Genomic DNA, 27,197 nt, shown 5'->3' on the forward strand with positions numbered 1-27,197 from the left:
GCTGTTCAAGTTGCACTGTTACTCGCAGTGCACCATCAGGTACTAACAACTGTTGCTGAATACGATGGCCTTGCACAGTTAACAGCCACACATGTGACAGCACAGTTCCTGGTACAAGCTACTCTCCGTGTACATTGTGTAAATCCAAGATGATGGACTGACTACTGTTTTTATTGCCTTGAGGGTGGTAAGAGCGATCAAGTTATAAATTCAGCACAACTGCACTGTTACCTTTTGTATAAAGACAAAATAAATAAATACTTTGTTTCTGGAACCCCATCTCTGCTTAAAGTCATCAAAATAAGACCACTCACCATTGCGGTGGTGGGGGAGTAAGGTGGGGTGGGAGGAGTAAGGGGGAGGGGGGGGGAAGTAACGGAGGATGGGGAAGTGAGTAAGGGAGGGTGGGGTAGGGTGGGAGTAAGCGAAGATGGGGTTGGGGAGGAGAGTAAAGGAGGGTGGGTGTGGGAGTAAGAGGGATCTCTGGCTTCACAATGCTATGCCCAGTGAGTGGGCAATTGCAATAACGTTGCTTTGCCTGAGCCACGCAGATCGAGGATCTCTGGGGCCTTGGTGATCAATATGAGGCTGCCCATCCCATCAATAGGATTCCAAGTGGTAGATTTGTCCCAATTGACTCAGTATTTTCAACCCAAAGAAAACCTCAGCCACATTTCTTCCTCTTGATCGCTCACCTGAGACTTCCCTTCTGGTCAAAATTGGAGGGTCAGATTGAGCTTGCATGGCATGCCACTCACCATCTCACGTCACACTAGGGTCAGGCACCAGTGATGAAAGCTTACCCATCACAAGTACTGCCTTTGTGAGGGCAGAGACGGGTCGGTCGAACTGCCTGAGATAGTTGCCCCAATCAACTCTGTTTTGTGGTCATTGCCATTGGCAGTTTGGAAATAAGGATCCACCCCAAAATTCTCAGAACCAGCAGTAACATGGTCCAGTGAAGCAGTCTGCTCCGGCAGGAAATACCGTCCCCTGCACTCTGCAGCTCTGGGTCACTTTACCAGTGCTTTGTTATTTTCTCCCTGGTCCCCCAGGTCATTGCTGATGTCCTTTCAGTCAGTCAGTACGGGGACAACATGGGCCCCAATCAATCTACTTCCCCTTTTTGGCTCTGAGACACACCCAGCAACTCTTTCAGGCAATATACACAAGACTAACATCACATGTGGAGCAGTTACATATAGCACAGAATTCTGTGAATCAAACTATTGTCCCAGTCTCACTTGTTGCTGCTATATTACAAATTGATTAGATCTCACATCATAGGGAGTTCAAAGATTCATAAAATAGCACAAAGTTTATTACACAAATGCTCATTTAGACCAGGGCTGTGAACAGAAAGCCTATTCATGTACATCAGTGTACATGATCTTACATCTGTGACATATTGCAGTGGCTTTAACAGCTTCTGTTACACTGACAGATTGAACTTTATATCCTGTGCACTGCACCACAACCATCTGCCCTCTGCTGGGACACTAGTGTCAGGCAGTGCCAGCGATGGGCAGTTACGATCACTTTTCCGATGCTGTGTCTCAGCTTTACTCAAGTTCTGTGACCTTCCATGAATTGGGACGATGATATACATGTTGTTACTGGAGCGAAGTACACTCTGTACCGCCTTGGAGATCCTGCTCTGTAGCCGTCGAGACTGGCGAGCGCAACCGATTTTCTGGGTCACAAAACATTTTGCTTTGTAAACGAGAAGCAGCCACACCCAGAGACATGTCTTCTAGCTTCACTGCTCCAACTATTCCAGACAGATTCCCAGTTTCTGTCTGATGTTTTCTAGTAAAAGAAGACTCTGCACAGCCAACCTCCGGCAATCTCCATCTGCATCTTTCTCAGCAACGTCTGAGAGGGAGAGAGAGACGGAGACACTGAATTTTAATTTGCTGTAATTCTCAACAGGATTTGTTTAAAAAAAATAAACTAACTTCTGCTCAGGAAGTGGATTGCACGGATTTATATCAGGAAGGATGTACACCATTTGCAATTCAAATTCTTTATTTAGGAATCCCGCTGGGAAACACAAACATTCTCAAGGATGTTCCCTGAGATGAGGGATTTCGGTTATGAAAAGATTTGAGAAGTTTTTTTTAAAAAGAGCTGAGAAGTTTAAGGGGTGACCCAATAGACCTAATCAAGATTAGGAAGGCTTTGATAGGACAGACAGTGAGTCAGTAATGAGAGGACACACATTTAATTAAAAGGGAGGTTAGAAAATATTACCTTTACCCAGAAGATGGTTTGTGGAATTGTCTCACATACTACATATGAGGCAGAGTCCACATTTAAAAAAAAGGAATTGGAAAATGCTTGAAGAGGAGGCAATGTTAAAGGGTATATAGGGGAAGCAAGCGGGAGTGTAGGATTAGATTAGGTAACTCTTGTGGAGAAAAACGCCAGCACAGACTTGATCGGCTGAATGGCCGGTTTCTATGCCGTAACACAGCATGATTCTGAGTTGTGAGGGACTCTGTACTGTGCTGTAACAATCGGTTTTTCAGATTCAATTCACTTTAGTGTATATTCTGTGAAGCGCAATGACACGATAAGGTGCTATATCAAATGCAAAGATTATTATTCAAAGGCCAGGCTACATCTCAGACCTCATCAGTGAACCAATCTGGTGCTTGTGACACCACATGTGAGGTATAAACTGTCTCCACACAACACAACCAGTTTAGTTTACAGCATATGTTGGACATCAACTAGAGGAATTGGCAGGTTATAGGGCTCCTGCTGTGGCTCCAGAATCCTAATCATTTTACCTGCTGACGTTGGCTAAGACTCTGAATATCCTCTTAAACGGAATTGAACACAACAGCTATTTCCAGTCATTAAATTAGCATATTCCCTGACTCACATCTGCTGTCCGTATCTCACACTGTGACATATTTACATGCCTCCATTCACTGCCTGTCTTCACATTCCCTATGCTCCACCAATAACACTCACTGCAGCAGCACCCCAACAGACCTCTCTAGCACTGGAGAAGGGATTGGTGAGAGGTAGAAAACTGCAGATGTGAGTCGGATGGGCTTGTGGATCTTCATGGCCTTTCCCAGGACAATACAGTAGTTATGCTCAGGCCCAGAGTACAGCAGTATTGAATGGCCGGTTCTGCAGGTCAGTGTGCTGAGTGAGGGCAGCCATCACACTACCTTGATATTAGGGAAAGGGACGAGGAGTGCGGCATTGTTCAGGGCCCTGTTAGGCTCACGCTCTATACCTACTCGCTGTGTATATGCACACGTACCAGGGAGACCCAGCCACGGGTACACAGCACCTGCCAGGGAAGCACTCACCTGCCAGCCAGCATCTCAGTTCCAGGACCTCATCCAGCACCTCAGACAGGAGACCCTCGCTGGGCACGCTCAGTAGCAGTGAGGAAACAGCAAAGAGGATTCCCTGGCGGACATATCTGTAAAGGACCAACAGCAACGGAATCAGACTCGAGAGCCACAGGGGGAGAGCCAAACGTGCCTGAAACAGACACATAGCAGGTAGGCGTTGGAGGTAGCTACTTGGGGGATGGTTCCGTTGTCTACGGCTGGAACCTCTCCTAAACTGCCACTATCCATGAGGGAGTCACTTATAGCGAAAGTCAATTGGGTATTCACCCGAGGGGGCTGCGTCTCAGTCAAAGTCCTACATCTGACAGTTCTGAACCGCAATGGACACGGCCTGAGTGCCAGACCGAGCACTACCAGCTGCTGCCACCTGAGGGCGCTCTCGACACCAACTGTCCTCCAATGGCAGGTCTGGAAAACTCTTCGGTCACAGAGTAATGAACCTCCGCAAAACGTGGGGTCTGTGTGGGAGTCACCTGGTAACACATGTGTCACCGTAGCGATGGCGGTGGTGGGAGGGAGGGGGGAGAGAAACGTGACAGGATTAAGTGCTGAACCACCGCACACCACCCCCCCACCCCCCAGCGCCAACGCCCATGTTGTACTTACGTATCTGTATGGTACCGAACAGTCCAGATAAAATCCAGGAGTGATTTGCCCATGTGAATAGCAATCTAGAGAGAGGACACAGAGAACAGGTCACTAGTCATATACAGCTAACACACACACACACACACAGCGCACACACCCAAACTACAAACCATCACTGTGCATCCAAACACAGCCCGAGACCGAAACAGCCACCACCTTGGAAAGAGTCACAAGGAACCAACAGGGAGAGATGGATCCAGTCCAGAGATTTTGCTGTGACAAAGGCAGGAGCTTTGTTGAGTGTCAACCTTTGAGCTAATCTTCACCCTCCCAGTACCCCTCACCTCCTGCCTTCCCAGGGACTGGCCTTTCCACCTTAAAGCTGCTGGACATTGCACTGGTCTCGTACAGAAAAAAACATGTTAAACAGCAGTGGCCCAAGAATGACCGGCCAGAAGACAACAGATGGGAAGCCGCAGGTAGTAAGCGTTGTGGGAGTGAGCGCTTGTACCAACCGGTGTATTCACAGCGAAGTACATGAGGATTCCCAGTGTGTGGATCAGGCGTCCCATCATCAGCGGCTGCTCGCCAAGAAAGTCAAAGCTGGTCTGGGGCCTGCGGAGCACAGCACACGTCGCTCTCCTGCTCTGCAGCCCGGCTTAAGCCCTCTCTCAAATCACCTCCCACCACCCATTCAGCCCCCGGTCACCTGCCCCTGTCCATCATCCAGACCCTCTGCCCCGACCCCCCCCCACACACACACATACCTGTCATAGTTGCTGATCAGAGGAAAGAAGAAGTGAGCAGCGACGGGGCCATATCGGTTTGGAGCAGCAATGGCTTCTGGCCTGGAGACTCCCTGAGAAATACACAGCCCATCACAGTCCAGGCATAGGTCCCACTGTACCCCACCCCTCCCACACACTACAACTGGGGCTCACACACACTGCACACGGGAAACTCACACACTGTGATGGCTGCTTCACTGCTGAGCAGAGATCCGTTTTTAGCCACTCACAGCTGCTGAGTATCAGGACTTACTTGAGCGAAGCGCCGGGTCTTGCTCTTTATCCGCTCATCCACTATCCTCCGCCAGTGCTGGGCGTGAGGTACAGGCAGCGCTGCTCCACCACCTCCTCTCCCACAATCGAGCAGAGGTGCAGGTGCTGCTTTGCTTTCTGTGCCAGGCTGCGATAGTTCCTGTGCAGCCAATGCCAGAACCTGATTGAATTCAAACACGATCATCAACTTGACTGCTGACTCGCTCAACAACAACTTGCATTTATAAATAGCACCTCCCACGCAAGGTAGCGTCGCAGAGCGCTTGACAGTAAGTAAGCCCGGACAAAGGGGAAGGTCTTCAGGCGTGACCTGAAGATGAGGAAGGAAGGGGCAAGGCGGAGGGATTGAAGGAGAGTGTTTCAGAGTTTCGAGGCATATTGGCTGAGATTGACTCAAATCATCCTTTCAATATAATTATTGCTAAAAAGGTCAGTAACAAGTACTTACATCCAAGATGTCCAGCCGCTGGCACAAGCTGTAGTTTACTGCGTAAAACTGCTGAGTAAGGTACTGAGCGACCTGTAACACAGGGACACACCCATCATGACGTGCTCACTCTGTGTAAATGTTTCACAGCGATTCACAATAATCCCACCCACCTCCCCGCACACAACACTGGCCAGATTTGCTGGCTGGGACCCAGTGAATGACTTCACCCCTCTCGCTGCGTCTGAGATCAATAGGTTAGCCAGTCCCCGGGGGGATCCCTGCACAGCCAGCCTGCTCGCACCCTGTACCCAGCATGTTTTGTAGCGAGGCTCCAAAGCATGTGACGTGACGCAGGAAGGGGTCCCTGACTCACTGTGGAGTCACCGGCATTGTCGCTGTACTTACAGCAATGGTGTCCACCACAAGCAGCCCCACCATCGCTCGCTGACGCAGAGACACAAAGCCCTCAATGTTGTACTTGTCATCAAGATGTAGCAGCAGCCTCGCTAAATGTAGACTGAGCTGTAACACAGGCAGACAGATTTACACACCCTGCAATAACCAACCACCAAAACAAACACCACAAATCCCCCTTCCAGACACACCACCCTCCCCTGATAAACTCCTATCCGCAAGTGTAATATATTCAATTTATTCACACGCCACAGCACCTGCCCCACACGCCTTGATATCAACTGCTTTTACCTCTTTGGTTGCAGCGGGAGTTTTCCTGATCAGACTCTCCACAGTGTTCAGAGTGGCCTCAATTTGCTCAGGATCTTCGCAATTCATCAGGACTGTAAAACGTACAGAGTATATGAACCGACAGGCCCCGCCGACCTGGCAAATAACCACCAAATCTGCCCAAAGGGCAAGCGTTTTGAGACTTCTCAAAGATGTGATAAGGCGCTATATCAAATGCAATTATTATTATGTATTTCATCCTCAGTTAATGGCACCTGACCAGAGCTGGTCCTGTATTCAGTCGCAGACCCCTCTCCCTCCCCATGGCTGGTGACTTACCTTCCACGCAGCCACTGATGTAGGCTGGGGCTTTGCACTTCTGTAGCTCCCGGTCACCCGACATATCGTATGGGATGAGTTCATCATCACTAAGAGGAATGCAAACAGCTCACAGTCTCCTCCACACCCAACACAGCAACCCCAGAGCAACAGCCCCATGGAAATCCCCGGAGTAATCCATCCACAACTCCCCCGGAAGACTCTCTCTCTCCCACCACAATGGAGTTTGAGGTTCGTGAGTGACCTCTGTACGTTGTTGCTGATCAGGTGTAAGGAAAGCTGCATGGCCTCAATCATCTCAACAACAATCACAACAACAAATTGTATTTATACAGCATCCTTCATATCGACAGGACGTCCCAAGGTGCTGCTGGATAGTTTAGGGGGTTGCACCCGAGCTGGAGGCTGGCTTTTGGAGGAGTAGGAGCTAAGGGCCAAGGGCGGTGGTGGGAGGTCAAATGACCGAACGTGCAGTGAAAGAGGAAAGTCTTCCCTTGTTCTCCTGATTACTAACCTGTCGAGCTCGGAGTCAGACTCTGGGTCCTGCGAGGGCAGGCCGGGGGGAGCTAGCCCTGCACACTGCTCCTCGATGTCCCTGGCCGGCTCACACCCAGCACCACTGTAGAATGGATGAGACTGTGTCAAAGTGGATGAAGGAACTGCATTTACTCGCGTCTGAAGAGGTTGGTACAACACAAGCCACAATGTGGAGAGATCATTGTTCAGTTAAAGGCTGAGAAACTTCTGTGAGATTTCAGTTTATTAAGAAGCCGGGGCCCACTAAGAGGTAATCTCAATAATAATAATAATCCCTGCATTTGATATAGCGCCATATCACGTCTTTGAGACGTCTCAAAGTGCTTCACAGAATATACTGTAAAGTGAATTGACTGTACATTTTTGTGGGCGAAAACGGCAGCCAATTGCGCGCAGCCGTGTGCATGTCCATCTGTGGCGTAAGTGATGTGATCAATATCTAAAGCAGCGGAAACCTGACTATTGTTGCTGCTGATTTCGGCAGCTCGAACACAAGTGCTCAGTACCTCTGCTCCTGCTGAGTGCTCTTCCAGGAAGACTGCGGTCTCAGTATTAAGAGAGACTGCAATTCTTTTGTTTCCTCATCTTCCTCGTACTGAAAGTCACAGAGCAATGGCAAGTTAGTGCTCCCTCCATATACCCTCTACGGCTGTCTTGATAGTCCAGTTCCTGAGCCAGGTGGGTCCCCAGTACTCCAGGGTACTGTTGATGACAGCACAGCCCAGCTGGCTCATGGGCAGGACTTGGAAGGGCAAACCAGTCACTTGGGACAGGGACTATCTGCCACGAATCCTGCAAGCCAAAGCCCTAGTGGGTAGGGTGGACCTAGCTGGACAAGCATCAGGATGCTTGCCAGGCAGTGCTCTCAATGGTAAGCTATGCGTGTTTTAGCTGGTTAGTCTCAGGCGGTTACCCCAACGTACACTCTGGGGTTCCCGAGCCATGGCTCTTGCCAACCTGCGCCTAATACGCTCTAGAATTTGTTAAACAGGTTGGGTCCATCCAGGGAGAGAGTGCGCATTCCATTCCAATAAACGTCTCTGGAATTCCCATGTGTCTGCAGAGTGAGGTGCGGTGGGAATGAATGGAACTCTCAGTTCGGTTCGTTTTGTGACAGGTTTCCACAAACCTGTCGGGACACCTGGCTGATCAAAACAAAGAGTAACTAGCCCTCTCCCTCCTCACCACATATTAATGTCCCCCAGAAGATGAGCGCTTACATTGTACCTGGAAGCTGAGGGGTTGTTCGCTGGGGCAGATCCTGGGGCTGAGACTCTGAGCCAGCAGCATGCCGAGACGTCGCACACGAGGCAGGTTACTGTCCAGGTGACATTCCATCCCACTCATCATTGCAGCCAGTAGCTCTGCCACACAATCCCTGTGAGAATACACCATACACACCCCTGACCTCACATACCACCCACACACACACACAACCACACACACCCTCTATAGCCCTGACCAACAGTCACTGTGAGAATACACAATGGAACTCACCCAACTTCACTGTGACCATAAAGCCGACACTAACACCCACCCTCCCCATACAGTCTTGTCCACCCCCCCCCCCACACACACACACACAAAAGCAAAAACACGAGCTGGCAGAGGGTATAAACAAGCCAGTGAGAGCAAGAGCATTGCTAGAGAAGTGTACGCGTGAGCAACAGCAAGAGTGCAAGAATGAGTGAGTACCAGAGAGAGTCATTTGAGAAGGAGTGTGCGAAACATTACCGGAGATAGTGAGTCTGAGTGCCCGAGTGTGCAGTGTGAGAGCAAGAGTGCTGTGGTAGTAATGGGATTCAGTAAACCTCCCCACCAAACACACACACACACACACGCCCCACAGCGCTCATTATGATGGTGTGCCCATACCTGCTCTGTGCTCCTGTAGCTCTGAGTCTCGGAGGTGTGCCAGGCTAATGAGGATGGCTTTGGTAATGTACAGCTGCTGCTCCACTGGCGTGTGCCGGACAGCGCTGCGGTTACTCCAGGTCTCCATCAGCTGCTTCAGCACCTAGCATCACAAACTGTAAATCAGGAAGCTTTACCCTGATCAGTAAGTTACGGATCCCCCAGCTCGGATCCGTAACTCTGTCTGTCCAGCACCTTGGGACGTCCTCCCGACATGAAAGGCGTTTTATAAATGTAATGTTGTTGTAAGTGCCGTCAATCTGTCTCTCAGCCAGTGTCCCAGTCATTGTGCACCATTCAGAATTGAAAAGCAACTATTTTGGCTCTCGTGTCTATACCAGCTTTCAGTATGAGCTATCTGTGCAGGGAATCCCCTGTCTTTCCCCCCGCCTTATACCTGTCAAACCTTACATCTCCTCAGCTCCCAGAGTCTGAGACTTAACTCCACTCGTGCACTTTCTATCTCAATAAACAGTTTTGGTCAATGTGGTGTCCCTCTTATTTTCTCTCTCTCTCAGTGACCCAAGGTCAGTCAGTGTGGTCTCACTCTCTCTCTCTGTGACCCGTGTACAGGAAGCTTTACCTTGATCAGTAAATGCCGTCGCCCAGTCTCTCCTGCCAGGTATCCCAGGAGGCTTTGGAGCACAGCAGTCTGCAGCAATCAGAATAGATTAGTGTAGTGTTGACATTCCACACAATACGTTACACACCTACAGACACGTGTGTTACACATCTACAGATAGATACCTAAGTGTGTGTGGGGGGGGGGAGGGGGGCCTCACAATGGCTACATCCCTGCTCCCTAACCACCTTCCCTTCTCCAATCTGCCTTTCCTCTCCAAGGTACTGGAATGAGTTGTGGCTTCCCGGCTTGGCTCTTTCCTTTCCTGCATGACCCCCTCCCCTCCACTCCGGCTCTCACACTGCCCACAGTATTGAGACTCAGTCCTTGCTTTGAATCTCTGTACCAATGCTCGCCTATCCTTTATGAAGGCCTCACCTGGTAGCTGAACTGTAGGAGCAGCAGTTTATGGGTTACAACAAACTGAGCTTTCTTATTCTTCAGCACAATGCTGCCAAGCACCCGACACAGCACCTCTGGCCTGTGGGGGAAAGAAGAAAAAAAAATCAATTTAAAGATCAGCTGTTTTCATCCTGGGAAACCTTAGGGGGGTGGGGAGGGGGGTAGAGGGGAGTAACCGAATCTCAGGGCTATTGAAGAGAAAGGATGAAAAAAAAAGCCAGGATTCACATTTAAGTCATTCTCACTGCTGGACAGTGCATGAGGAATATTTGGGCTCAGCGGGGATTCTCCCGTTGCCATACACCCCGACCACGATCACCTGAGCTGGGACTTGGAAGCTTCCTTGGAGAGTAAAAAGGTGGAATGGAAACTGTTCCAAACAGACATACACCGCCCTCCCTCCATCTGTGATGACACATTAGGTCCCTGTCTGTTCAGACACACACTACACATCTGTCCTGACGGGGCAAGGGTGGGTAATTGGATTTGAGGTACAGATCAGCCATGATCTTATAGAATGGTGAAATAGGCTTGTGGGCTAAATGGCCTACTCCTGTTTCTATGTTTCTAAGACAGAGCTGGAGCTGCAGTCTCGCTGTTGTGAGTGGCTTCTCACTCACCCTGCCGCCAAGCACACCAGCCCAGAAATCACACTCTCCATCCATCGATCTGGAACATTCTCCACCAATCGCCAACAGATCCTCTGCCAAATGTAATCCGACTGAGTCAGAGACGTCAAAGGGGGCAGCAGCACCTGCAGAACAGCATCTGAGGGAATACGGGAGAGTCAGAGAGAGCAGAGCTTTCAGGGAACATGCAAATACCCTGGATACGAACACACACATACAACCCCTGATGAACCTTGACATCAGTTGAACCCCCAAGCCACGGAACGGACAATTTGGAGGTGACACAGCAGAGCCATTAATATCTGGATCCGAGCTATGCCAATATCAGGACTGGGATCCACTGAGCTGCTGATGTGCACTGCACTCGATGCTTTCTGCTTTCCGCACCCAACACTCATCCCCCCAGGACAAGTCAATCGTAGACCATAACGGGGAATGGTTCACAACTCCTCCTCAATGGCTCAGAGGATGAATGAACTACGTGGTGCAATATAGATACCAGCAACAGAGCGTCACTGAGCTGTATCTGAGCCCATCAATAAGCCTCACTTTCCATTAATGTGGAGAAGCAGCAGGGATCAGGACAGCTCGAGTAAGAAACAACACAGCGCAGGCACCAATGGTTTCAGTGGACTTCCCACTTCCTGTCCCCACACATCTCTCCACGTGCCACACTGTCAGCAATACTGTCCAAAGTAGACAACGTGGAGGACAAAGATATTACTGAGAATAAGGACAAGAAACTGAACTGAGCTTTGCAAGGTCAGGTCTGACCTGAGCTCCTCCCCGTGAGGTCCTGCGTACACTGCATACTGACTGCAGCACCAACACTCACCGCCATGTCCCTGCACACAAAGCTTCCCCAGGAGCTGAGACATAAAGCAGAGGGAACAGTCCTTTCCACCTGCCAGACAGAGGGAAAAAGAATGCAGAATTAGTCATAAGGACGATCTATGCCCTCCACAACAATAACAATTTATTACATTTATGTAGCGCCTTTCATCTCAGGAGGACGTCCCAAGGCATTGGACAGTTAAGGGTTTGCCCCGAGCTGGGGATTGAAGTCAAAGGGGTTGGAAGGTAGCGGGAATGGGGGTGAAAGTGTGGCGGAAGGCATGGTCAAAGAAGAAGATCTTGAGACAGACCTTCAATGAGACAAGGGAAGGGACGAGGTGGAGTGATTCGGGGATGGATTTCCAAAGGATGGGGCAGAAAGGCTGAAGTCTTGACTGCCAATGCCCGATCCCCAACCTCCGCCACCATTGTCTCCGTCCATCATCTCCACCGCCTCATGCACCCCACCCAATCCACTCTTCTGAATCCATGTTTCAGGCTGCCCTGCCTCACCTTTGAGCCGGTTACACAGCCTCCGCAGGGCTAAGAGCATCTGCTGAGCCAGCAGTGGAAAGTAACGATTTGGGTAGAAGGCCGGACGGTTGCTGCTTTGCAGCTTGTTTGCCAAGTGATCTGGGAGAGAAACCGTCTTGCTGAGGATCGCCTGGTGCAAGTTGGAGGGGCTCGGTCCATCCTGTGTCTGACAGAATTCCCAGATCATCTCCGTCATCCGGCCATCCCGCAGGAAGCGTTCCAAGACATTCACACACCGGGTCTGCTGGGGACTCGAGCTGTACCAGCAAACAACATTCAAACACACCTGAATCTTCATACTTTTGTATTGGTTCTTTTATCTTTGGGTCTCAATTCACTTGAGACTCAATTCACTCCCTGACTCTCATGGCCCCTCAGTTGAGCAAGCTGTGACTAGCTCCTGAGAGGTGTTAATCTATCTGCTTTCAGTGATCAAGCTCTTTGCTACAGTGGCAGAGGGTGGACATCCCAAGGAGCTGGACAGTCAAGGATTTGGACCTGAACTGGGGGTTAGGATCAGGAGGGATAGAGGACAGGGATAGGAGGGTGACCGAAGGCGTGGTCAAAGAGGAAGTCTTGAGTTAGGCCTTGAAGGAGACAAGGGAGGGGGCAAACACCCTGAAGGATGGGGTCTTTCTTGCTTTTATAGTAATAATAATCCTTGCATTTGATATAGCGCTTTTCACGTCTTCTTAGACGTCTCAAAGCACTTCACAGAATATACTGTAAAGTGAATTGACTGTATATTTTGTGGGTGAAGCGTGGCAGTCAATTGCGCACAGCGGTGTCCCACAAACAGTCGTGGATTGAATGATCAAATTATTACTTTTTTTTAGAAATTATTATCCCTGGAAAAGTGATCCACCAATCTACTAACAACAGTAGGGTTCCTACTTACTGCCAGGTAAACAGAGGCGTGTGGAGTAAGGAAACTTGCCCAACATTTCACCCTGCTGGGAATAGAATCCAGGTCCCTCGCTTGCGAGGTGAGTGCTCTAACCACTGAATTACAGGACTCCACATTTATACCCATTTGTAGAATAAGTTTTGGTCATCAATATTGACAGGAGGGTCACCTGGTGGATGTGATGGTGTCCAGTAGCACAAGGAACGCCTGGTCAGCGGGTCCTTCAAGAAACAATTCATCGAACAACTGTTGCTGCTCCAAGCAGTCAGCACTGAGACTGCCGATCAACCCGTGGAGGAACCTGGAATAGTGCACATTCACGAACTCCTCCCTCTGCCGCAGGGGGATGTCACTTTCCGCTCCCCCCAGATACCGCTTGATGCACTGGAGGGTGTGTGTGATTTCTGCCCTGTCCTTGGAGGATGAGAGTGTATTGAGTGCCTGTCGGACCGCACAACGCACTTCCAAATGTTCCGGCTCCATGGTTTACACTAACCCTAACAAGCAAGAAGAAACGACGGAAGAGTAGGAATTTAAACAACAATAATAATCCTTGCATTTGTTACAGCCACCGTATCACGTCTGTCAGATGCCTCAAAGCGTCTCACAGAATATACTGCAAAGTGGAGTGACTGTGCATTTTGTGGACGAAACCCGGCAGCCCAACTGCGCCCGGAAACACGCGATTTGTGAGGACTGTGCAACATTATGACCACAATCCCACTTTCTGCTCATAGTAGTAAAAAAAACATAACCAGAGGGGGAATATTGTATAAACACAACTGCTCCTTCCTACCACCTTCCGACATGGACCGAGGACCTGGAGGGTCAGCCTGGACTGTGAGCTCAAAGTCACGACGTGGACCCCTCCCCAACACCTTCTGACCAGAGGGGAGAGTGTGACTGACTGACTGACTGACTGACACCTCACACCCACTCGCTCACAGGCCCGAAGAGACCACAAAGACAGACTGACGGACTGGAATGACAGACAGACACGTTACCGCTCCTCTCTCCCGCACACTGACCTCAGGACCTTCTCTCGCTGCTGGTGAAGCGGAGCCGCTCCCAACTGAAGCGGCCTTCACCCTCCCTCCCCGGCTGATCCCGCCACCACAGGGGGCCGCCATATTGGTAAGGGGGGGGAAAGCAGTCTGTGATTGGCTGTGTAGTGGTGACACGTGGTTTGTGCGGGAGGGGGGCGGGACGTCGCGCCTCCGCCATCTTGGTGAGGGATAACGGTGTGATTGGCTGGAAGGGAGCACGTGGTTCGCGTGGGACCTTGGTGAGGGGGTTTTTGAGTGGAGAATGAGATGGAGCTGTTTGTGAATGTCAGAGCGCTCTGTCTTCAGAGTGAAAGAACACAGAGGGGCAGCCGAGCTGCTTCTTCTATTGGTAGTGCAGGATGTTTAAACTTGGGCAAGTTTCCTTACTCCACACAGAGCCTAATAGTAACCCCTTCAAAACAAAACAATAATAAATTGGTCATTTTCAATCCACCACTGTTTGTGGGACATTGCTGAGCGCAATTGGCTGCCGCGTTCGCCCACAAATATGCAGTCGATTCACTTTACAGTGTGTTCTGTGAAGCGCTTTGGGACGTCCTCCAGGCGTGAAAAGCGCTATATCAAAATGCAAGGATTATTATTATTTGTTATTTTACTACTGATCCCTCAGTTTACAACAATCCCTTCTCTGTAGCTTCTCTGGAGTCCTGTAGCTCAGTGGTTAGAGCGCTCGCTTTGCAAGCGAGAGACCTGAGTTCAATCCAGGCAGAGGGCGAAACCTTGGGCAAGTTTCCTTACTCCACACAGAGCCTAATAATAATAATCCCTCCAAAAACCAATAATAAATTGGGTCGTTTTCAATCCACGACTGTTTGTGGGACATCGCGGTGCGCAATCGGCTGCCGCGTTTCGCCCACAAATATACAGTCGATTCACTTCGCAGTGCGTTCTGTGAAGCGCTTTGGGACGTCCTCCCGACGTGAAAAGCGCTATATCCAACGCAAGGATTATTATTATTATTATTATTATTATTATTATCATTGACTACTGATCCCTTGAACAACAACCCCTTCTCTTCCTCTCCTGCGCAACAGCGCCCTCCGGCGGCGGCTTTGTTTTTGTACTTCCGCGTTTGCGGGGGTGCGCGCGCACGCTGGTGCTGGGCTGAGGTGTGGGGGAGGGGGAGGGGAGAGGGTGACCGTTGGGACCGGCGGGAGAAGCGCGAGCGGCACGAAGACGGGGCGCAATGTAAGTCGCGGGGCACTGCGATCCGCCTCCATCCGCGCCCCGAAACCACCCGAGCAGCCGCGAAAACCCGACTGCCCGCTACCGGGGGCCGCGCCCGAGGCCTATTATTATTATTATTATTATTATTTGTGCGGTGTGAGGGGGGAGGAGGGGGGCGGCATCGGAACAGAGACCCGCCAGAGGCCTGGCCAGAGCCTGAGGCCTACTCGGGGGGGGGGGGGGTGGGCGGGAATCAAATGGGAGGGGAGGAAGATGGCGGCCGCGGCTCTCAAGGACCGGCGGACGGGGTGATTCCGGGGCCTTGAGTGTGGCTCCTGAGAGGATAGGACAGGCCGAGGCCGGGGCCTGGGTTAGGCCCGGGGGGGGGTTGTGAAAGCCACACGAGACCGACGGTCGAAGCAGAGCCGCCACCCCCCCTCCCCCCCCCCCTCCCCCCCTCCCCTCATAAGACATAACAACACATTCATTTATTTCTCCCTAATAATATTTGACGCGGCCACAGACTGTAAAGGGTGTGTGGGGGGGGGGTCACAGGCGGGAGTTCAGGCGGACAGACAGACTGACGCCTCAGCTTTTTCTTCACGTTTTTCAACCCGAGAAACGTGCCCCAAACAATCCTTCCGTCATCGCGTCTGGAGACCGGCGCCGCCGCCGCCACGACCGCGACGACGACAACAAGCCTCACGTTTGGTTCTCAGCGCCTTGCGTGGCGGGAAGACGTTTCAGAGCCCCTCTCACTGGCTTTTAGTGCGACCGTTTTTGTGGGCGATACGCGCCGATTACCAAAAGCGAGGGAGTAACGCTGCACGGGTTTAAGAACGTTAGTTGGGAGCCTTCAAGTGCATAGTCGCTACACTTTTACTTACCCGCCCGTACCCTCCGTTCCTCTGGCTCCGGTCTGCTCCACATCCCCCGCCCCAACCGCCCTACCAGCGGTGGCCGGGCCTTCAGCCTCTCAGACCCGAGGCTCTGGAACTCCATCCCCAGTGCCTTCGCCGCTTCCTCCCTTTCCTCCTTCAAGGCCGGTCTCAAGACCTTTCTCTTTGACCGAGCCTTCAGCTCCCCTCTCGACTCTCTACCCCCTCCTCGCTCCCTTCCCTCCCCCCCCTTACCCTGACCATTTCCCCCCAATGCTCGGGTCCCGACCCAACTGTCCAGGGCCTTGGGACGTCCTCCCGACGTGAAAGGCGCTCAATAAATGAAATCTTGTTGTTGTTGTACACTGCACAGTTAATCCTGTGAAACGCTTTGGAACGACGACAACAACGACGACGTGCATTTATATAGCAGCGCCCTTCACATAGGATAATGTTTCAGAGCGCTGCCAAATGTTCACCTGATGTATATCAAATGCAATGATTATTTTTGTGTGCGTAATGTTGGGCATCCTCTTATAGGAAGAACAAATGTTAAGAATGAGAGGATTAATGAAGAGACTTGAGAAGTTGAGTTTTATGTGTTTTTAGCTGGTTAAGCTTCAGTCGTAGCTCAACCACATTATGGGGCCCCCCATCTGATTAAAATAATGGAAATCCAGGGGTTGGAAGGCTTATTGTGCCCCCAAAATCAGTAGGAAATACTGAACTAGCTGTTTGGAGGGGATTGGGGACAGAGAGTGTAGTGCCTTGAATTTGTTTTTCTTTGGGTTGCAAAGGAAACTCATCCAAATTTGTGCGCTGTAAAAATGCACATACATTTACAGATTCCTTATTGCTCCGGTCGGAACTCATACTGGGTCCTGTTGTATTGTGTGCCCAGGTGCGCATTGAGCCTGGCCTCTCACTGCTCTCTGACTGACGTACAGGATGATACAGAGCAGAGCTTTTGATGTGCATCAGATTGGTGCCCAGGAGCAGCCTAAGGAATGTTGGGTTCAGTGGCTGCTTGGTTAGAATTGGGTTAATTGATGAAAGTGCTTTACTGGGAAGGCTCCCCCACACCCATCTTACTTCCATGGTATTTTTCTTTATTCCTTACCATGGGCTAATGCATTTAATTACATAATTGACTAAGGATTGTTTGTACGTAGCAAAACAAATCATGAATTCAAATCCCTACAATATGGCCTTTAGCCAGGCTGCTGATGCATCAACCCTTCCCGTGTGTCTGAACAGGCATTTGTAAACCTACATCTACTGCCTGATCAGTCATGTTTACTGTTGTTTTTGTATTGTCAATGAGCTGTGGGTGTGAGCCAGTACTATTAGGGTATATGCAGTGTGGAATGTGAATTTAATAATATAATATAATAATCCTTGCATTTGGTACAGCGCTTTTCACATTTTCTCGGCTTCTCAAAGCGCTTCACAGAATATACTGTAAAGTGAATTGACCATATATTTGTGGGCGAAACGCGGCAGCCAATTGTGCACAGCAGCGTCCCACAAACAGACATGGATTGAAAATGACCAATTTATTATTGTTTTATTTTTTGGAGGGATTATTATTAGGTGTGTGGAGTAAGGAAACTTGCCCAAGGTTTCGCCCTCTGCCTGGAATTGAACCCAGGTGTCTCGCTTGCAAGGCGAGTGCTCTAACCACTGAGCTACAGGACTCCACAGAGTAGGTGTAGGGTGTGTGCTGTGAGATAGAACATCTTGGAACAGATGTTCCTTATTTTAGCCCTAAAATGAATTCAATTTTAATGTTAAATGGAAGGTTGTTGACAATTGTCAATGTACAGGCAGCATAGCTGTGGGTATTGTACTCTGCGCTGGTAAAAATGAGATGTAAAAATAAGGTAATCTGATCTACTTGTAAGTAAATGTATTGATGCCTTGATCTTGTGTGTTATTTGTAAAGAGGGTGGGATCCCAGAGAATACTTTGGTACAGAGAAGTTCAGACTGGCTTTACTGAGGGTCATGCCAGCTGCATGCTGCTGATTCTTGAAATGCCTGACCCTCCCAATTCTTTGTACCAATTGTACTATGTTCGAGGTTCCGGAGGCCTTGGATACGATGGCTGTGATAATATGAAAGTGTGGCATTACGGCCGGATGTCTGTGGATCTCAGGGTCAGCCAATTCAACAACAGCCTGTATTCCTCTTCTTCTCCTGCAATGTGATTCAGGAACTCAAATGTGCCCATTCCTTTTCCCTGCACTTCTACTGGTTGGACAGTGTAGAGAGGGTGTCCCTACATATCTAATTCATGCTGGAAGGGACAGTTAAAGGAGAACTTATATAGTATCTAATCTGTGCTGTACTGGACCTAGCAGTGTTAAATAGGAAAATGTAAAGAGTTCTTATAATGTACTGTATTTGTTGATCAACCAGGCTGATCGTGTTCAGGAAGGTTTTACTTGTTCTTTTCTGTCTCTATGGGAAGCACGGTGTGCACAGTGTTGCTGCTATTGGGTAGTTTAAGTGAAAGCGTCATGGAATCAACTGGCAGTTATAGAGTCAACTGTTCCTGGTCATGGTCTGTATATTTTTGAAATGCGAACATGGCAATCCCATCCTTTATATTGTGGCTACATCCGAGGCTAACTAAATGAAAAAGGGCTTTAGGCTTTGAGAGAAACTGTTCTTTAGATCATTGCTTGCATTGCAAATAAAAGTGACGTGGGACCTGGGGTCATACGTGTCTGAGCATGTAGCTAGAGTGTGGATATTATCGCATGTTCAAAAAGTGACAACTGAACCCTGAAAGGACAATGTGCACAAACCAGGCCAGGTATCCATGAGATTGGTAGTTGATGGATCTATCAATTGGTGTGGGCCACTTTGTTTTTGTATGGATTTCAACACATTTATGCACGTGGTGCTGTGGGCTGTTTGACAGAAGTTGGGTGGCTGTTGAGGTAGTGTTGCTGAAGTGGCTCTACCTGCTCTTCCCTCGAATTGGAATTAACCTTTGAGCTTTCCTAGCACTCTCTCGGAGTCTCAGTTGTCCCACGTAGGCTTGGGCGAAGTACGATTCTACTCTGTCACCTTCAATTCTGTGTGTCCTGGCCTCAAGCACTCAACATCCTTTTTATTCCATCAGGGCTCCCTCACCAACCAAGCGTAAAGAGCACACCCAGGAGAAATCCAAAGAGAGAACCAAGGATAAATCGAGTACCAAGGACTCGAGTGAGAAGGAGCGCGGTCGAGACAAGACTCGAAAGAGAAGGAGTGCCTCGACAGGGAGCAGCACCAGCAGGTCTGGAGCAAAATTGTGACAAAATGGACCCTCTGTAAATCCTCACCCTCCGTTCCTAAATATTCTCAAACAAGGCACTGTTTGCAGTACAATTTTATTTTATAATATCTTTAATAGTAAGATTGGTACTAAAATCGACCCAATAGGGTCATACGTATTTTATTTGACTTACCAGTCGCTGAAAGTTCAGGTCTGCTTTCTTCACTAATAGGTTTGCTATTTGAGAGGTAACCCTGGATGCAGTTCTTGCTTTCATACCTGGGGTCACTCTGATAGGAACTTTTAGGACACTTTGTTGACTAGCAATTGGCCTGAGATTTGGGCTTGCTGTGATGTTGATACATGTTAATGGCTTACATCTTGTAACTACTCCATTGTTCCCTGTCTAGTTCCAGTTCCAGTTCCGGATCCAGCTCCACCTCGGCCTCCAGCAGTGGGTCTAGTTCCTCCTCAGCCTCCAGTCGGTCTGGAAGTTCCAGCAGTTCCCGTAGCTCCAGCTCCAGCACCTCCTCTGGATCTCCAAGCCCATCCCGCCGCAGACACACCAACAGGAGGCGAACCCGCTCCAAGTCAGTCATTGTTTTACATTGTTTGTGTCTGTTATGTCAACCTGGCTCAGCCTGGCAACAGAATAGAAGCAGTCTTCTGTGGCGTTCCAATAATCTGGTTCTTGAATGAGTCAGATCAGCAGTACTCCGAGGCACTGTTGTTGATGGACTAAGCCTGACAACTAGTGGCACTTGGACGAGCAGGCTAGTCACCAGGGGTTGGGATTCTTCCCATTAGACTCCTGTTAATCCTGCAAGCCAAAACCCTAATTGGTACAGTGGTCCTAACTGGACAAGTAAAATACCAGTGTTTGAAATTTCCATATTTATGTGGAACTCTCAGGAGCCTGGTTTGATAGGCTTAATAATTAATAATCCTTGCATGTGATACGATGCGTGTCTCATCATGTCAAAATAACTCCAAGGTAAAATAGTTCATTCACTTCAAGGCTATATGTGGGACATTGCTGCATTGTTCTGTTACTTTCTAATTTATATATTTTTTCCTTAATCCCCCAAAGTTTTGTGTTATTTTGTGTGCAGATATATAACAATCTGATGAGGGAGTTTAATGAGCTAGGGATGAAATTAATAAGCAGAATCTCTAAGGTAATAATCTCGGGATTACTACCTGAGCCATGCGCAAATTGGTACAGGGACAAGCAGATTAAAGGGTTAAATGTATGGCTGAAAGAGTGGTGTAGGAGGCAGGGGTTTCATTTTATGGGCCACTGGCACCAGTATTGGGGAAAGAGGGAGCTCTTCCATCAGGGTGGGCTCCACTTAAACTGGGCTGGGACCAGTGTCCTGGCAAAACGAATAACTAGGGAGGTAGATAGAGCTTTAAACTAATAGTGGGGGTGGGCGGAGGGTTACGGTTAAATGTAACCCTCACAAAACAAATAAGAAAAGTCAAGGCTGTAGAGCAGAGTAGCAACTTGTGAGATCAAGAACTGAGTGTGTCAAGTAGGGACAAAGAGTTTAACAAAGAAAATAGAGCATTAATGAGTAGGGGAAATAGTAAAAAGTTAAAATTAAAGGTGCTATACCTGAATGCACAAAGCATTCGTAACAAGATAGATGAATTAATGGCACAAATAGAGATAAATTGGTACGATCTAGTAGCCATTACTGAAATGTGGTTATAGGGAGAGCAAGGTTGAGAGCTAAACATTCCAGGGTATCTGACGTATAGGAAAGATAGACAATATGGAAAACGAGGGGGGTGGTGTTAATAAAGGATGAGATAGAAACAGTAGAGGGAAATGATTTTATGTCAGAAAATCAGGATGTAGAATCAGTATGGGTGGAACTAAGAAGCAACAAGGGGCAGAAAACACCAGTGGGAGTATTTTATAGACCCCCAAACAGCAGTTACAGTATTGGGCAAAGTATTAATCTGGAAATTAGAGGAGCATGTAACAAGGGTAATACAATAATAATGATTTTAATCTTCAAATAGACAGGGAAAACCAAATTGGCAAAAGTAAATTAGAGGATGAGTTTATGGAATGCATTAGAGATAGTTTTCTAGAACAATATGCTGAGGAACCAACCAGGGAACAGGCTCTCCAAGATCTTGTATTGTGTAACGAAGCAGGGCTAATCAGTAATCTTGAAGATCAGCTCTTTTAGGGCAGAGTGACCATAATATGATGAAATTTAATATTAAGTTTAAACGTGATTAGTTAAGTCTGAAACAAGGGTCTTAAACTTAAAGCCAACTTTGCAGGTATGAGGGACGATTTGGCTAAAATAGACTGGGAAAGTAGATTAAAAGATATGACAGTAGACAAGCAATGGCAAACGGTCAAAGATATATAATTTCCAGCGGACACATATTCCTTTGAGAAATAAAAATTCCATGGGAAAAATGGTTCAACCATGGCTAACTAGAGAAGTTAAGGAAAGTATAAAATTAAAAGAAGAGGCCTATAATATTGCCAAAAAGAGCTGTAAATCTGAGCATTGGGAGGGATTTAGAGAACATCAAAGGATAACCAAGAAACTGATTAAGACGGAGAAAATGGAATATGAGAGTAAACTAGCTAGAGATATAAAGACAGATTGTAAGAGCTTTTACAAGTTTATAAGGAGGAAGAGGTTAACAAACGTAAACATGTGTCCCTTTACAGGCAGAGACAGGAGAATTTATAATGGGGAATAAAGAAATGGCAAATATTTTGCTTCTCTCTTCACGTTAGAAGATACTAAAAACTTACCAAAAATAGTGGGGAACCAAGAGACTAATGTTCGTGAGGAACTTAATAAAGAAATTAATATCAGTAAAGTAATAGTACTAGAGAAATTGATGGGACTAAAAACCAATAAATCCCCTGGACCTGATGACCTGCATCCTCGGGTTTGGCTGCAGAGATAGTAGATGCACTGTTTTTGATCTTCCAAAATTCCCTGGATTCCCAGGTTCCTGTTGATTTAAAGGTCGCAAACGTAAGGTCGTTATTTAAGAAATGTGGGAGAGAAAAAATAGGGAAATGTAGACCAGTTAGTCTGAAATCAGTCGTAGGGAAAATTCTAGAGTCTATAATTAGGAACAACAACAACAAGATTTCATTTATAGAGCGCCTTTCACGTCGGGAGGACATCCTAATGCCCTGGACAGTTGGGTCGGGACCCGAGCAGGGGGGAAATGGTCAGGGTGAGGGGAGGGACCTCGTCATGGGGCACTTAGAAAGTCAAAATAAGATTTGGGGATTTTACGAGAGGGAAATCGTGTTCAACAAATCTTATAGAGGGTTTTGAAGATGTAACTAGCAGGTTAGATAGGGGGGAACCAGCGGATATAGTGTATTTAGATTTTCAGAAGGCATTCAACAAGGTGGCACATAAAAGGTTGTTACTTAAGATTAGGGCTCATGGAATTAAGGGTAATATATTAGCATGGATCGAAGAGTGGTTAACAGGCAGAAAACAGAGTGTAGGGGTAAACGGGTCCTTATCAGATTGGCAGGTTGTGACTAGCGGAGTGCCGCAAGGATCAGTGCTTGAGCCTCAACTGTTTCCAGTTTACTTCAATGACTTAGATGAGGAAATAGACCTTAATGTATCTAAATTTGCGGACGATACAAAGCTGGGTGGGAAAGTAAGCTGTGAGGAGGACACAAGGAGGGTGCAAAGGAATTTAGACAGGTTAAGTGAGTGGGCAAGAAGATGGCAGATGGAGTATAATGTGGGCAAGTGTGAAGTTATTCATCCAGGTAGAAAAAATAGAAAAGCAGATTATTTTCTAGAGGGGGAGAGCCTAAGTAGTGTTAGTAATCGGAGGGATTTAGGTGTCCTTGTACAACAATCACAGAAAGTTAGTATGCAGGTACAGCAGGCAATTAGAAAAGCTAATAGCATGTTAGCGTTTATTGCAAAGGGGTTAGAGTACACGAGTAGGAAAGTCTTTCTGCAATTGTATAGGGCCTTGGTGAGACTGCACCTAGAATATTGTGTGCAGTTTTGGTCTCCTTATCTAAGAAAGGATATACTCGCCTTAGAGTGGGTGCAACGTAGGTTCACTAGATTGGTCCTGGGATGAGGGGGTTGACCTACGAGGAAAGGTTGAGTAGACTAGGCCTATATTTTCTAGAAGATAGAAGAATTAAAGGTGATCTTATAGAAACCTATAAGATTCTTAAGGGTCTTGACAGGGTAGATATTGTGAGACTGTTTCCCTGGTTGGAGAATTTAAAACTAGGGGTCATAGTCTCAGGATTAAAGTCAGCCTTTTAGAACAGAGTTGAGGAAACATTTCTTCACTCAGAGGGTAGTGAATTTATGGAATTCTCTACCCTAGAAAGCTGTGGGTGCTCAGTCATTGAACATATTCAAGACTGAGATCGATAGATTTTTTTTTAGTGTAAATAATTCCCGGTACTTTTGACTAACTGCAGTAGATCATGTGATAGGAATTCACTGTGTGTAGTGCAGCGCTGCAGTGATGCAGCACTTATCCTGTCACTTGCTGTGTTGGCAGATCGAAGTCTCCAAAACGGGATGACAAGGAACGGAAGAAAAGCCCAGCTCCCCGACCCACCAAAGTGCACATTGGCCGGCTAACCAGGAACGTCACCAAGGTGCTGCCTCGGTTCTTTGCGAGTGTATTTATAAATCCCAGCTGGTCAGGGCCAGTGACATTTAAAGTTAATAGGATCCGGATCTTTGAAGTTAATTTGCTGAGGAATGGGAGCTGGTGGAGGATGAGGTTGGTGGGCTCCAGGAGCCTGGTGCAGCTATGGAATTATGGATAATATTTCAGCTAAAATTAGAATAAAATATTCAGCAACAGGGCTGTTAACTATTACAATAGATAACACAACAATATTTTCTGTAGCTTGGCTCAATCTTAAATGAAACCGGAGTTCCTGAGCACACTCTGTGATGCTGTGGATTGAATGTCTCAAATTCAGGTGGTCATGTTTGACTTTCTGTCTCCCTCAGTGCTGGAGTTTGACTTTTTCTTCTTAAACCTAACCGGTGCAGTCCTCATTGATTTCCAACACATTTAACTTACTCAGTGCTGAAATACGACTTCCTTTTCCAAAAGGATTGCTGGCGAGTCTGCCGTGTGCTCTGGGCCCATGTTATTCGAGTGTGGTAATCTTGCTTGCCCATTAGCTGCAGAAAATTGGACACCGTGGTACAATGAACTACCTGCTAGGTTTCTGACTCGTTTGTCCCATTGCTGCAGGAACACATCATGGAGATCTTCGCTTCCTACGGGAAGATCAAACTGATTGACATGCCGTTGGATCGTATGCACCCACACCTCTCTAAGGGCTACGCCTACGTGGAGTTTGAGAACCCGGATGACTCAGAGAAAGCTCTCAAGCACATGGATGGAGGTAATGGACAACACTGAGGTGCCTGTGAGCTACTCGATAAAGACCTTTACACAAGGGTGCAGTGAGCGTCAATACCCCCGTTTAACATCTGGCATTTACGGGGGATGTGCAGAGTGCTGAATAAAAGGTGACAGTTGCAATATTCAGTGCTTAGATTGTTGTAGTGAAGTGTAAGTAGTTGCTCTTGGTGCACATTCTGTTTTGCAGGTCTCTTTCTCTACCCTGCCCACCCAGAAAAAGAAGCCACAACATTATTAATAACTATTCTGTTACTATGAAATTTACTAAAATGATTGTATTTCTACAGGTACATTGGCAAGAGGGTGTTAATAAACCTTCCATTTAATATACACCTTATCCCCGGTGTCTCAACATCTTCAAAGCATTTCGCAGTATTTGCTGTTAAGTGCGGTGACTGTCTGTTTGTAGGTGAATGCAGCAGTCAGAGGTCATGTGGAGTCCTGTAGCTCAGTGGTTAGAGCACTCGCTTTGCAAGTGAGAGACCTGAGTTCAATTCCAGGCAGAGGGCGAAACCTTGGGCAAGTTTCCTTACTCCACACACCTAATAATAATCCCTCCAAAACCAAAAACAATAATAAATTGGTCATTTTCAATCTACGACTGTTTGTGGGACATTGCTGTGCGCAATTGGCTGCCGCGTTCGCCCACAAATATACAGTCAATTCACTTTACAGTGTGTTCTGTGAAGCGCTTTGGGACGTCCTCCCGATGTGAAAAGCGCTATATCAAATGCAAGGATTATTATTATTATTATTATGACCTAATCCTGTACACTCCAGGCTCCTGGAGTGTCAGGGTGGCTGTTCAGTAAGCGAGTGCTTTGTGTAGGGTTGTGTCTGTCTCTTCAGTTCCTGCCTCATTCGTGTTCCACCTATTTTCTCTCCCCTGCAGGTCAGATTGACGGACAGGAAGTGACAGCTACAGCGGTGTTAGCCCCGCGCCCCCGGCCTCCGCCGCGAAGAATGACGCCTCCACGCAGGATGCCACCACCTCCCCCCATGTGGCGCAGGACCCCGCCACGCATGAGGAGAAGGTCAGTGGAAATAGTCCTTTGGAAACGAGAGTAATGGCGTTGATTGGTTCAGGCAGATAGTGGGTTTGACACCACAACACCACTGAGCCCTTCTGGTTTTGAGCATTGCTGGTGGTTGCTGGGCTGGGGGCAGGTTCTGGATTGGTGTGGTTTGCTGGGTGTGGGGCATATTCCTGAAACGACACCGTTGTTTGGAGTGGGGGGGCAGGTTCCCGATTTAATGCACCCGGGACGTCCTCCTGACATGAAAGGCGCTGTAGAAATGTAATGCACAGCTCTGTTAACATAACACTGTTTGATCTGTTGCAGGTCCCGGTCACCGAGGCGACGGTCTCCTGTCCGCAGGCGTTCCCGATCCCGATCGCCAGGACGTCGACGTCACCGCAGCCGGTCCAGCTCCAACTCCTCCCGATAAGAGACTGTGAAACCGTGTGTTTGTTTGTTTGTTCTTTCTTTTCTGAAACATCTTGAAACGGAAACTTAACGCGACTGAATTTCAGCAAACGTCCCATCTCACTGTTCAGATTGTGTTACTTTACTTGGGTGGTGGTTAGGTTAGGGGGGTGGGGCTTTAACGTGTTCACACCTAATGTGTGCATTTGGGGAGGGAGGGGGGTAATAAGCCAGTGGCTGGGTGTTGGATGATCTAAATCAGACTATTGGAGATAGTCCATCACATGGCACTGCCAGCGATGATTGCTGCTGTCATCGCTGATGATAGTGATCAGCTGGCACCTGTAGTGTTTCACCTCCTACAGTTATTTTTTAAATTTAGTTTATATCTTGCCTGGGCACCAGTGTGAAGTGCTGGAGCAGTATCTACCGTTCACAGTCTGTGGCTTCAGGAAGTCTGATTAACGATTGTGGGTGTAACGCTGGAAGCTCGGATTATCTTGTGTGCTGGAGCACAATCACACATTGTGGCTGATCCACTTCAAAGCTGGCAATGATACGAATCAACAAGATCACGGATTGCCAAATTTGTTAGTTCTTCAGGAGGAAATGTTCCACAGGAGCCCAGGGTCCGGTGGCTTATCCAGTTGCTTCTGATTTTTGTATTTCTCAGTAGTTAGGTCCACATTGTATTTGTACCATTTTGTGTATAAGTTCTGCATCTTCAATAAAGCCAGGAAAGGTCCTGATAAATGAGGAATCAGTTTTTTTTACACACACACTACACTGGGGCTCAGGGTATCAGAGTATTTATTCCACGAGCTTTTAACTTTACATTAACTGGATCTTCTTAATCCATTTGTTCGGTTACCTCCTCATCCAATTCCAGGTGGTTTGTAAGAGAGTATATATTGCTTCTTTCGATTAATTTGAAATCGTAGAATATACGTCTCATAATGTTCCCCGTATCTTCCCCACCTATGTTAGTGATTGGCCTGTCAGTCCCAGTTTGTTCCCCACTGATGCTCCTTTTCTGAATCTTGGGAAAACATTTATTGTCCTCCCAATCCTGCTATTCCAAGATATACGGA

The 27,197-nt window shown here is 47.9% G+C and overlaps 2 protein-coding genes across 2 annotated transcripts; one reads left to right on the forward strand and one right to left on the reverse strand.

Moving 5' to 3' along the window:
• Positions 1–437: 437 nt before the first annotated feature.
• On the reverse strand, positions 438–13,994 carry telo2 (TEL2, telomere maintenance 2, homolog (S. cerevisiae)). The gene is made up of 21 exons (XM_007893670.2): positions 13,890–13,994; positions 13,031–13,358; positions 11,934–12,211; positions 11,422–11,490; positions 10,578–10,725; positions 9,934–10,036; positions 9,517–9,585; positions 8,895–9,036; positions 8,247–8,383; positions 7,526–7,614; positions 6,997–7,101; positions 6,483–6,571; positions 6,165–6,256; positions 5,865–5,981; positions 5,478–5,549; positions 5,010–5,189; positions 4,736–4,827; positions 4,484–4,583; positions 3,987–4,051; positions 3,333–3,448; positions 438–1,875 (listed from the first exon to the last, which is right to left on the reverse strand). The coding sequence occupies exons 2-21, from the start codon at positions 13,342–13,344 to the stop codon at positions 1,772–1,774; spliced, it is 2,481 nt and encodes an 826-aa protein (XP_007891861.2). The 5' UTR covers positions 13,345–13,358; positions 13,890–13,994; the 3' UTR covers positions 438–1,771.
• A 1,015-nt stretch (positions 13,995–15,009) lies between these two features.
• On the forward strand, positions 15,010–26,859 carry LOC103178755 (RNA-binding protein with serine-rich domain 1). The gene is made up of 7 exons (XM_007893671.2): positions 15,010–15,116; positions 19,106–19,261; positions 19,651–19,830; positions 23,792–23,891; positions 24,506–24,659; positions 25,572–25,713; positions 26,023–26,859. Coding segments are annotated over exons 1-7 (840 nt in total). The 5' UTR covers positions 15,010–15,114; the 3' UTR covers positions 26,129–26,859.
• The last annotated feature ends 338 nt before the right edge of the window (positions 26,860–27,197 follow it).

This window comes from Callorhinchus milii, unplaced genomic scaffold (assembly GCF_018977255.1).
Source record: "Callorhinchus milii isolate IMCB2004 unplaced genomic scaffold, IMCB_Cmil_1.0 Scaffold16, whole genome shotgun sequence".
Lineage (NCBI taxonomy): Eukaryota > Metazoa > Chordata > Chondrichthyes > Chimaeriformes > Callorhinchidae > Callorhinchus > Callorhinchus milii.